At 35.9% G+C, this 13,377-nt stretch overlaps 1 protein-coding gene across 1 annotated transcript; it reads right to left on the reverse strand.

Annotated features, from left to right (window-relative positions):
- Positions 1 to 448: 448 nt before the first annotated feature.
- Positions 449 to 12,765, reverse strand: LOC132607988 (uncharacterized). Its single transcript, XM_060322072.1, has 4 exons — positions 12,598 to 12,765; positions 12,211 to 12,324; positions 11,698 to 12,090; positions 449 to 532 (listed from the first exon to the last, which is right to left on the reverse strand). The coding sequence occupies exons 1-4, from the start codon at positions 12,763 to 12,765 to the stop codon at positions 449 to 451; spliced, it is 759 nt and encodes a 252-aa protein (XP_060178055.1).
- Between the last annotated feature and the right edge of the window lie 612 nt (positions 12,766 to 13,377).

Consider the following 13,377-nt stretch of genomic DNA (forward strand, 5'->3'; position numbering starts at 1 on the left):
TAAAAAATATTCTGGGGTTTAAAAACCCCGCAATTTAATTATTTAGCGGGAGTTACGACCTCTATAAATTTGAGTACATTTTACCGGCTAGATATTGGCAGCTATTCTCTTCTGATACCTTTTTTTGGGGGGCAATTATTACACCAAAACTGATTGATCTGATATTTCTAATGTATTAATATAATGAAGCATCAATTTGTTATTCGAGTTATTTACTAAAATCAAGTAACATCAATGTATTATTAAGCCATATTGACATTAACATAAAGCAAGTATTATCATTAGTCTCAAAACCTAACTTTAAATACATCTACTCCAACATCAGTATTATCATTAGTCAAAAAAACTAGCATTAAACACATCCACTCAAACCATTAATCATAAAGGATCGACTACGTCCATTCAATCAACTACCATACTTAATTTTCTAATACAATTGCACGGAACTTCATTGGTTGTCATTAGGATTACTGCCACCACATGATCTTCTTATGTCCGTGGGTGAAACGTGTCCACTAGCTGCATCACTTGCCTACAAAAAAATATTTAGGCTACAAAAAAGAATTTAAAATAAAATAAAATTAATCGAAAGGACCACAACTAATGATCAGATCCTCGTAATCAGAGACATCATTGTTCATGCTACTTTTGTTTGAATCAATAGCTTAAAAAGATATACATTTCATTCTAGCAAACAATCACCATTTCCTTGAAAAACAATAATCTTCATATGAGACCTATATACACTCAGTTACCACTTTACATCACCTAGATTCAAAGGCCATCCATTCAGTTATCAATATCTGAAAGTTCAACAACTCAGTTATTGATAAAACTACTACTCAATCAATCAATAAATCAACCAATCACATCCACTAAAAACTAGTAGAGGTCATGTTACACCCCGCACTTTAAAGCATGAGCATTCCACGTACTTCACCATTGTAATGGAGTATCGGAGACGTCCCATGAAGTTTTGAAAGGTACAAGCCATGGGAAGTACGTAACAATAGAGTAAAGGATGAATTGCGATCTTGTAGGTCGTAACCGGGAAGGACAACCTTGAAACATGAGAACATGACCATTATCAAGTATAATAAATGATAAATAGTATGTAGGGGGAGTTTTGGAAGATTTCCGGACCAAGCAAATCAAAGAAAATAAGTTTGTCGAAAATTTGAAACAGAATTAAGGACAAACTTTTGGGTCAAATTTGGAGGGGTATATCCCTAGGTATATGAGGATTTTTAAGGTGTTTTAAAAGCCTAAAATTAATTTCATCGAGTCTAGTTTCCAACGCAATAAACCGCTCATCGATAGGACACCGGAGTAGAGAATTATAGAAGTTCTAAGTTCGGCTGACAAAGCAGAAACGCGTGCTACAGTACTGCTACAGTGCCACCGACTTTAGCCACCTAGAAAAGGGTCAAGACCCCATTTTCAGCTCCAAAAACAGATCCTATAGCCCAGCACACATATAGGGGCAAATATGTCATAAAAAGTGAGGGTTTGAAGTGATTTTTGGCTAATCAAGGCTCGTAACGCATAGTTACGATTATAGTATCGTTTTGCTGTGGATTTTGGCTTGGATTCAAGGTGGATATTGGAGATATTATTGTTCGAACAAGGACAAGGTATGAATCTCTCCTTATTGGTATTAATTTTGGCTTCTTTGCGAAAATAAAGTTATTAAATAGTAGTATCACAAGTTGGCTAGTTGAGAAATTTGGAAAACATCGTGTGGGATGTTTTAGGAAATATATTAGCATGGATAATGGTATTGATGATTATGGCATTGTTGTTGTTGATTGGTTGTTGATATTATGATTTCGGGCTAGGCATATAAACAGGGGAGATGCTGTCCGAATTACGGCATATTCTAAATGGATTTAAATTAAGGGTTTTAGACGAGTGTATAACGATGTGCCTAATAATAATATGAATAGTTTACATGTAGATTTACGAATTTGGAAGGATAAACGTTGAGTAGTTAAGGAGACAAAAAGGTATGTTAAGGCTATTCCTCTTTCTTTTAAAGGCATGATTCATTTCCTATGAACGCATACACGCCTTTCATAATACCTTACTTTTGAAAACACTAGCAGTTCATGATTCTCAAAATCCTTATGATGCTAAACACGAATGTTTTCTATAAGGACCATGATGAGGATTATGATGATCCCATTTCTGGAGATTCCAAAGTTATGGTTTTAATGTCATTATGAGATTACTGAGCTGGTTTCAAGATTTTGATTATATTTGTTGATATTGATCTCATCTTATGATTTTGCTCAAAAGGCATGATTCCTATTTTATGATTCCATATATGTTTCGATAACTCTCTTACTTCTAAAAGTTAGAAGTTTATGATTCCTAAAAACTTCTTATGATACTTAAGATGAGATGTTTTCTATGATGAACATGATAATGAAGATCTTAATTCTAGAAATTCCAAAGTTTATGATTTTAATGTTATTATGAGATTATTGAGCTTATTTCATGACTTTCTCATTTTTATTCATTGTTGTTGATCTCACCTTATAATAATTATTCCTTCAAGATGGGATAAATGATGATGACTGATCCATAATATAATCGGAGGCTACCGACCTTACGTCACTCTGATATAGTTGTGGCTTTTGATTGGGCTCTCATGCATGTTTTATATATATGTATGTATTTTCTCACACCGCGCCGCGCTATAGTCGGCCAGGCATGACACGTAGATGTGCATACCACTGCAGTGGGCATGTTATGATTTTGCCCCGGACGCGGGAGGCCCGGACGCTGCCCAATAATGATAACGCCGAGCCTTAATGGTCGGGCATGATACTATATATATGACACCAAGCTTTAATGGCCGGGCATGATACTATATATATGACACCGAGCCTTAATGGTCGGGCATGGTACTATACATATGTATAAAAATGTTTTTTTAAAAGGCTAAGCATGCAGGACACCGCCTTATGAGGCATCCAGATGTACAGGTTATCTCTCATATTCCATGTTACCTTTCATATCTATATTATATTGTTATTCATGCCTTACAAACTCAGTACATTATTCGTACTGACGTCCCTTCTTGTGGACGTTGCGCTCATGCCCGCAGGTAGGCAGAGAGACGGATCTAACCCGTTTGGTTATCTATCAGCGAATTCTCAGGAGCACTCCACTTAATTCGGAGTTGTAGTCTATTTGGTATTGTCCTTATGATTATTTGTTTTCTATGTAGAGGCTCGTAGACGTGTATGTACAGTTAGATGTTTTATAGCTCCACCAGTTCATATTGTTGTATAATATATTGGTGGCCTTGTCGGCCTTATTTTGAATTCTTGATACTTTACAGTTAACCTTGCCGACTTTAGGATACACGTTATGTTGTGGCGACTTTGTCGGTCCTCATATGAACATATGTGCTGAATGATCGGATATTCCTATGTTGGGCCTTTTTTGCGTGCAGGTGTTCTTTGAGTGATGGTTTATCATGTTCAAAGTAACGGATAAGTCAGGTGGTTCCCGGCCTACGAGTCGGAGCCCGTCATACTCCTGGTAGGGGTGTGACAAAGTGGTATCAGAGCAGTTCATCCTAGGGAATGTCTACGAGCCGTGTCCAGTAGAGTCTTGTTTATGGGTGTGAAGCGCGCCACACTTATAAACAAGAGGCTACAAGGCATTTAGGAACCATTGACCTTTATTTCTTATCTTTGATCGTGCCACAGAGCTAAATCATAGGATATGATGTCCCTGATTCTAATCCCAAATGTTTTGATCATGGATAAGCAGTTGATTATGCCGCTACGAGGTAATTGTTGAGAATTGAAGTTGTTCATTCGAAAGGTATGTTTCCTGTTTTATTAATATGGATAGACGTTGATATAAGAACTTGAGCAAGATATTATGGGTATTTGTGATTGCTCTATGGGGAATTGGATGTGTTTTCTAGGCTGTGTGCAGGAATGAGGTAGTAAGAATTATAGAGGAAACTCTGCCGAAATATTTACAAATTGAATTGTTTGCATGTTTATAGAGAAAGAGTAAAGGGAAAATGTGACCATCAGCCGTTTTGTAAGTCATGATTGAAGGAACAACTATGCGATGCTTTCAAAGAGAAGATTTAGAGTGATTTTAATTTAATTTAAAGGAGGAACCCTGGAGGGAAAAATGATTAGTAGTTAAGAATCTGGGATGAGTTGCATCCGAGATTTCGGAGGATTAGGACCCATTGAAAACATAAAGAAAGTTGACATTAGGAACTCAAATACATTATTACGATTTATAGATTAGATTGGTTAGTAAGAGATAACAAAGAGATATTGATATGGAAAAGGAAGTTAAATAGTACGGGAAAGTTTCACCCTAGAAGTATATATATATACGAGATCAAGATGGGTTTGTATTTATAGTGGAATGTTCTGCAAACTTCCAGGTAGATATTATTAAGTGGAAAATGGGAAAGAGCACTTTAAGAGCAAAGGAAATCAAGAAGGACCTTTAGGACAGAAGTATGAGAAAGTGCGGTTAGAAATTGATTAAAGGAAGTTATGTGATTGGCGACGATAAGAGGAATCTTAATAAATTAGTAAGGTTGGCCAAAGGTAGACAGTGATGGCATAAGACAGTCGACTTGGAATAGATATACGATTACAAAGGAAACAGGACGAATATGAGGAATAGACATACATACGAGCAAGCTATGGTATCGTAAAGGGAATAAGAAATAAACGAAGGAAGAAAGAAAAGGGTGTCTTTTACTAAAATTTCATAATGAGAACAAGAATCAGCGGGACATTAGAAGGATTATGACGCATGATTATGATACAAACAATTAGTTAAGAGAGACTATGGGACACCATGAGCTAAATTAAGGAAAGGACGAATCGTGAGAATTAGTGAGAGAGAGTATCGACTTTTACTGGTATGGTATAAACCCAACTCGGAATTGGAGACCAAGGGTAAGAGGAATCTCAAGGGTACTGGTGAAATGATAGCTATGAAGGAAAATTGCGGCTGAAGGAGCATGGTATATTCGGGCATTCTATAAGGAGCCTAACGAATTCCGGTGTCACCACTGATTCATTAACTTAGGGAACTATTAGGCATGAAAGAAGGAAGTGGTTTGAGTTGTGTCCAATGTGTGTGGACGTTTGAATTGATACAAGAATCAAGTTAGACCAAAAAAAAAAAAAAAAACTCAAACCATGCGATGAAAGTAACTCCGGCATTATATGGACTAAAGGAGTTGAAGGATCGCTAGGGTCGGCCAAATGATTACCAAAGACGCTCAATACTCGAATGTTACTGGTATATGAGAACATTCTTAGACGAATTAGAATATTCCCAAATACAGAAGAAGGAAATGTACTGGGTTGAATGAGTCAAAATTTGAGATGAACTAATATAGCAAGGATGTGCTAAAGAAAAGTGGAAATGGACTAAATGCAAGTATATTATGAGACAAACATGGGAAATGAGGCATGACAAGATAATGAAGGTTTAGCAAATGAAGGAAATAAGTTTTGTCAATGCAATACGTTGTGTTCTGGGCTATGATTCGAATCGCTCGTACCAGAGAAATTTTTGGTTACAATTAAATATGCAGCAAACGTGCCCCAAAAAGGTAACAGACAAAGTGAGAAAGCCTACAAGTGACCAAGGATAAGTGTCAGGGATTAGTAAAGAGGAATCATAGCGCTGGAAGAGATGAGTGTTTTAAAAGAGGAATATTTATAGGAATTTCAATGATCGTTAAAAGAAAGAAAGACACTATGCCTATGGATAGCACGACAACAACACTGCCTGAGACTAGAAAATAACTCCCGCATCGTGAAATCATAAGTCACTGTTTAATTAAATTGCGAGAGAATATGTCATAGGACCATATAAATAATCGTCCCGATGAAATGGCTAGTAAAATGGTGCGGGGACGACAATAAATAAGAAGAATGGAAGCTAGTTAAGTCTCAATTAGCCGCTGATATAGGAGAGCCAAGGACTTAAATAGGGAAGCATACTCGTATTGAAAGGAAGTCGTGATTAAGTAAGATTTTATTTTAGTCTCATGCTTATGAGTTATTTTGTAATGATGTTAAGATTGGAGGAGAGGAAATTGGAGGAAAGATTTAACCATGGATTTGAAGATATTTTGAATAGTAAATTAACTTGAGATATAATTATTAGTATGTTGTGAGTATAATTTTGTTATGAGGGATAACAGTGATGATAAGAAAATGTTGTATACAAGTATATAAGGGGTGGCACTGAGGTTGTTGTATGGGTTGAATTGAGTTCCATTTGACTATAAATCCCTTGGCTATGGTATTTTTGACACATTGGATGAGTGATCTGAAGTAGAACAATTAATGAGAATAATAAGCCATTAGCAAGGAAATGCTATGACAAACCATCTGGGCGCTACCATAGGTGGAACTATGATGACGATACAAGGAATTAAGGAGTTCGACCAAAAAATTGACAAGGAGATGAGATGATATGTATGCAAAATCGATTAGTATTAAGAGGGATAATCTAAAGTAGCACTAGAGAAGCAAGCAAGGAAAAGTGTCACAGCCGAATAAGAAAGTTGTCCACTAGTAGAGAAATAAAGGGCTGCGAAACAGGAGGAACTAAGTCAATGGAAGGTGAAGTCATGGAAGTAGACGAAGAAAAGATCTCAAGAAAAGGATTCAAGGATATAAATAAAGGAGATGGACATTTAAATAATCAAGAGATCCGCTTGATTAATAAACCAAAATGATAGATAAGTGCGTCAAACTATGGAAAAGACTTATCAAGTGAGAGTCGGGCAAAGGTTAAAAGTAGAAGGAAAACCCCAAAGAAAATGATTAAAGGATATTGCGTTTGATTAGAACTATCGGGTGACAATGAAACCTCGTGGAACAAGCAACATGATGGATCTTATTGGAAAAGGAACGAATGAAGGTTATAGACAAAAGAAAGAATGAAACGATTCGAATTCGCTGCATGACTAGGAATCTTTGTTATTTTTCGACAAACTTCTGAATTCACCCCTAATTTATTAGCTGAACTAAGGATCAGAAACTTTAAGAATAAATTGAAGGAAAGGAATCATTAAAGAAAAGATTTAAGACATTCTTAATATAAGTACAAAAATTATTGTTAGTTAGCCAAGTGCCAGAAGTCCAATTGAAGGAAACAGAAATTAAGCGAGACATTTCAATGTTAAACTAGTTGGAAGATAAAGTACCGCAAAGATTAATTCGACTGCTATAGAAAGCAAAAAAAAAAAAAAGCTAAAATGTGACGAGCTTGAATTTATCTTTAAGGGAGGAAGAAGGAGAATAAGTAAACTCCAAGAAGACAAAGGCCTGGGACATCTGTAAAACGTAAAAAAGGTACGTGGAAATCGAAGAGAACAAGAATTTATAAATAAAAAGAAGATGGGATCAAAATTTGATAAAAGTATATGGTAAGTACTGGATAAAAGAGCATATAAGAATGTAAACGACGGAGGCTGAAGAAATAATGAGAACGATAAAGCATGAAGAGTTAGTAAATAGATAGATAATAAGAAAAGGGATGCATAAATTTTGGCTACAAAAGAAGAAGAAAAAACAGCATAATTCGGATAAGTTTAGTTTTAAATGAGCAAGTAAGACTGCAAGTAAGTACAGTAAATATCGACAAATACAGGTAAGAACATTGACATCTACCTCAGAGCAAACTCTACCTCAACATTCGAGGACGAATGTTTTTGAAGGGGGGAGAATGTTACACCCCGCACTTTCAAAGCATGAGCATGCCACATACTTCACCGTTGTAATGGAGTATCGGAGACGTCCCATGAATTTTTGAAAGGTACACGCCATGGGAAGTACGTAACAATGGAGTAAAGGATGAATTGCGATCTCGTAAGTCGTAACCGGGAAGGACAATCCTGAAACATGAGAACATGCCCATTATCAAGTATAATAAATGATAAATAGTATGTAGGGGGAGTTTTGGAAGATTTCGGGATTAAGCAAATCAAAGAAAATAAGTTTGTCCAAAATTTGGAAAAAGTTGGCAGAATTAAGAACAAAATTTTCGGTCAACTTTGGAGGGGTTTATCTCTAGGTATATGAGGAGTTTTAAGGTGTTTTAAAAGCCTACAATGAATATTGTCAAGTCTAGTTTCCAACGCAATAAGCCGCTCGTCGATAGGACATCGGAGTAGAGAATTATGGACGTTATAGGTTCGGCTGACAAAGCAGAAACGCGTGTTGTAGATAGGCGTTCTACAGTAACTGCTACAGTACTGCTACAGTGCCACCGACTTTAGCCACCTAGAAAAGGGTCAAGACCCCATTTTTCAGCTCCAAAAACAGATCCTATAGTCCAGCACACATATAGGGGAAAATATGTCATAAAAAGTAAGGGTTTGAAGTGATTTTTAGCTAATCAAGGCTCGGGTAACGCATAGTTACGATTATAGTATCGTTTTGCTGTGGATTTAGGCTTGGATTCAAGGTGGATATTGGAGATATTATTGTTATAACAAGGACAAGGTATGAATCTCTCCTTATTGGTATTAATTTCGGCTTCTTTACGGAAATAAAGTTATTAAATAGTAGTATCACAAGTTGGTTAGTTGAGAAATTTGGAAAACATCGTGTGGGATGTTTTAGGAAATATATTGGCATGGATAATAGTCTTGATGATGATGGTATTGTTGTTGTTGATTGGTTGTTGATATTATGATTTCGGGCTAGCCATATAAACAGGGGAGATGTTGTCCGAATTTCGGCATATTCTAAATGGATTTAAATTAAGGTTTTAAGACGAGCGTATAACGATGTGCCTAATAATAATATGAATGGTTTACATGTAGATTTACGAACTTGGAAGGATAAACGTTGAGTAGTTAAGGAGACAAAAAGGTATGTTAAGGCTATTCCTCTTTCTTTTAAAGGTATGATTCATTTCCTATGAACGCATACACGCCTTTCATAATACCTTACTCTGAAAACACTAGCAGTTCATGATTCTCAAAATCCTTATGATGCTAAAGACGAATGTTTTCTATAAGGACCATGATGAGGATTATGATGATCCCATTTCTGGAGATTCCAAAGTTATGGTTTTGATGTCATTATGAGATTACTGAGCTGGTTTCAAGATTTTTAATTATATTTGTTGATATTGATCTCATCTTATGATTTTGCTCAAAAGGCATGATTCCTATTTTATGATTCCATATATGTTTCGATAACTCTCTTACTTCTAAAAGTTAGAAGTTTATGATTCCTAAAAACTTCTTATGATACTTTAGATGAGATGTTTTCTATGATGAACATGATAATGAAGATCTTAATTCTAGAAATTCCAAAGTTTATGATTTTAATGCTATTATGAGATTATTGAGCTTATTTCATGACTTTCTCAATTTTATTCATTGTTGTTGATCTCACCTTATAATAATTGTCTCTTCAAGGTGGGATAAATGATGATGACTGATCCATAATATAATCGGAGGCTACCGACCTTATGTCACTCCGATATAGTTGTGGCTTTTGATTGGGCTCTCATGCATGCTTTATATATATGCATGTATTTTCTCACACCGCGCCGCACTATAGTCGGCCGGGCATGGCAAGTAGATGTGCATACCACTGCAGTGGGCATGTTATGATATTGCCCCGGACGCGGGCCAATGATGATAACGCCGAGCCTTAATTGCCGGGCATGATACTATATATATGATACAGAGCCTTAATGGCCAGTCATGATACTATATATATGAAACCGAGCCTTAATGGCCGGGCCTGATACTATATATATGACACCGAGCCTTAATGGTCGGGCATGGTACTATACATATGTATAAAAATGTTTTATTTTAAAAAGGCTAAGCATGCATGACACCGCCTTATGAGGCATCCAAATGTACAAGTTATCTTTCATAGTCCATGTTACCTTTCATATCTTTATTATGTTGTTATTCATACCTTACAAACTCAGTACATTATTCGTACTGACATCCCTTCTTGTGGACTCTGCGCTCATGCCCGCATGTATGCAGAGAGACCGATCTAACCCGTTAGGTGTTCTATCAGCGAATTCTCAGGAGCACTCCACTTACTTCGGAGCTGTAGTCTATTTGGTATTGTCCTTATGATTATTTGTTTTCTATATAGAGGCTCGTAAACGTGTGTGTACAGTTAGATGTTTTTATAGCTCCACCAGTTAATATTGTTGTATAATATATTGGTGGCCCTGTCGGCCTTATTTTGAACTCTTGATACTTTACTGTTAGCCTTGCCGGCTTTAGGATATACGTTATGTTGTGGCGATCTTGTCGGTCCGCATATGAACATATGTGCTGAATGATCGGATATTCCTATGTTGAACCTTTTCTGCATGCAGGTGTTCTTTGATTTATGGTTTATAATGTTCAAAGTAACAAATAAGTCAGGTGGTTCTCGGCCTACGAGTCGGAGCCCGTCATACTCCTGGTAGGGGTGTGACAGGTCAGCTTTATCAGTCCTTTGCATTTCATTAGACATCATCCTAATGCTCAATCCTTTATACACATTGCAATTAATTTTCCATCACCTTAATAATAAACTAAGAGGAAATCTATAAAACACCGATCTAATATACCAAAAAAATTGCATCAATTCCATGAAATCAATACTCGAAATACAAAAAATAACAAATCAATCAACACAGTGCATAAAAAATGAGGAAGGCAAAGAGGGTAGAATCACATGGCTGCTTTATAGCCTTAATTTTATTTTCCTGCAAGCATAGACCATCAAACGATAAACCACCATCTGCAGCTAAATGAACATAAATGCAGGAGCATATTTCTTTAACAAAGAGATTCACTAAGGTTGTTGTTCTCAAACATGAGGATATCTACTCTACACAAGAATATGACGTGCATTTATTTGAACTTCATAGTAGTACCTAATTCAATTCTGTTTCAATCGTGCTTGCTACTACAGCTAAATGTTATGGATTTGGACAATAACAACATAGAATATGACATTTAACGAAGATACATGCTCCGGGGAATATGTAGCCCATTATTAACCATAAAAGAGAAAGTAGTGGGTAGGCTATCTCTGGCAAAGGACATCCCCAATTCTTTGTAGCATCAAACAGTTTACTGTCGGAACTGTTAAATTCAATTCTTTAATAATAAAATCAAACACATCAGAAGACCAAAATGAAAATAAGGAATTGATATTGTATGCATTCTACTCAATTGAAAGCTATTGCCCAAAGCAATGACAATAAGAAAGTCGAATAAGCAGAGATCGAAGAGAATACGGACTGAATCGCATACGTCGTGGAAGAACCTTAAATCTGTCACCGCCTACCCTATATCCAAATCCCAAGCTAACAATCTTCTTTATCTTGTTTATTTTACTAGTAAAAATGTATGTACTAGAATATAGTTTGAGATTAATTTAGGATGTGAGTGAGTACATTTCAAAGTTAACAATCTTTGTGGAATTCATCCATAGGCAAATGCAGTTCATTTTTAAGGATCTCTCCACATGAACAAAGCAAACACATATTTTCTGTGCATTCACTTTCACAAGAAATAAGCAGAAACAAACTAAAGATTCCATAGAGACTAGAAGGCAGAGCTGGCAATGACAATAAATATATAATTATAGAACATAGTTATATAATTAAACAAGAAATTTATTAATTTTTTCTTACCGTTGAAGGAGGAGTAGCAGAGAAAAATAACCCAGCAAATTCTTTAGGTATTCTCCCTTCTTTCCTTATCATATACATCCTGAAAGCGCTCATCATTTCAGTGTGAGCATTCATTAGAAAATTGAGGTTGTCTTGGCTTTTGTTGTGAGCATTGAACATTTGATTGTACTTCTCTTGCCATTGAGAAGAACATGAACCATTATTGTAACTTGAAGCATTCAAATCACTATAACGGGGTCTTGTTTGTTTAAATGCTCTGCTTGGAATGGCTCGTAATCCCAAGCACCTTACCCGTCCAGAATGCTCTTTTCCTAGTACTTTTCCAATGGCATCATTTGGCGAAATCTCAGACTCATCTGTGGTGCTTTGAGTCATGGCTTGCTCAATTTTTTCCTAAACACAACACATACCAATAACTCAAGTAGCAGTTGACTAGTTTTTCTTGAAAAGAATCTTTTGATACTAAATACTCAAGTACCTATAGAATGGATGCATAAAGCTAAGATTAATTACATAAAACCTTACACATATCTCTTTTGCTGCCCCATTAACATATGATCCATCTTCATTCCTATGAGTAGCAAGATAAAGTTGACCTCGTCCACGATGTTGTCCACTTTGAGTCATCTATAAATGGAAAAATGAAAGTCAAAATAACTTAACTAACTAGGAACAGTTTCTAATTTTATTAAAGTAGTCCAAAATGAAGCAACAACTTTCACCATTTCAGCCCTTCTTCTGGAGTTGGGTTTGGAGCCACTGATGTGTGAAATGGTTTGTGTCTTCCAAATTTCAGCATTTTTTTGCACATTTCCTTACAAAAAGATACTCAAAAGTTAAGATATACAAACAAATAGCCATAAAAACTACACATACCAATTGAAGCATTTAAATAAATGCCCTTGTTTTTTCTTTAAGGAAGTAATCAACATAAGAAATCCATTGATCCTGTGAAATCCCATCTGGAACTTTATTAATTGCCTCAGCTCTTATCTGATCTCTGCTCTTAAGTGGGTCATCAATTGCATTAAACAACTTTAGCCTTCTTGCACCCCACTTCTTACACATCGAATTATATGCATATCGCCTTGCATTTGACTCGGTGGTCCTTAAACAAAATCGTGACTTCAAGAATAAAAGAAATGATTAGCTTATCTATTATATGCAAATATACAGTCCAATGACATAAATTTAAGGTAAGAAAAAAGCTGTCCAATATAAGCAAGCAGACATTTCGTCTACTATTTGACGCTTAAACGTTTAAGTGAAAGAAGGGTCACAAAGAATTTCAAATCTATCAAATAAATTTCAGATAGACACCAAATACTCTAACCTATATCTAAGAAACTGTGTACTAAACCCCCATGGTCATGATCACTATAAAATGAGGTCTTCAAATCATGAAACTAAATCAAGTTGTTATGTAGTAATATTTATGCAAAACAGGGGTAGAAGCTACAACAATTTCCCGTTAAATAAAGCAGATTTGAGCTATGATTTTAGCATACAAGGACATCCAGCATTCATGTTTAACCCCAAATTGGGTTCAAAACAGAAAAATAAAAGAAGAAAATAGTAGACTCCAAGTAATGTATCATAAGATGCTTCTCTAATTAACATAAGGTCAGGAGGAACTCAGGTCCTTTCGAAATAGGATATAGGGTACCGATTGCAACTTCT

Source organism: Lycium barbarum, chromosome 8 (genome assembly GCF_019175385.1).
Source record: "Lycium barbarum isolate Lr01 chromosome 8, ASM1917538v2, whole genome shotgun sequence".
NCBI classification, from domain to species: domain Eukaryota; kingdom Viridiplantae; phylum Streptophyta; class Magnoliopsida; order Solanales; family Solanaceae; genus Lycium; species Lycium barbarum.

What these genes read in the sequence shown, in the direction of transcription:
- LOC132607988 (XM_060322072.1), bottom strand. Translation starts at nt 12,765, where the DNA reads ATGTGTAAGAAGTGGGGTGCAAGAAGGCTAAAGTTGTTTAATGCAATT. An exon ending in AGATATGTGTAAGGTTTTAT is followed by an intron (nt 12,091 to 12,210) that starts GTAATTAATCTT and finishes TGTTGTGTTTAG; the next exon opens with GAAAAAATTGAGCAAGCCAT. An exon ending in CTGCTACTCCTCCTTCAACG is followed by an intron (nt 533 to 11,697) that starts GTAAGAAAAAAT and finishes ATTTTTTTGTAG; the next exon opens with GCAAGTGATGCAGCTAGTGG.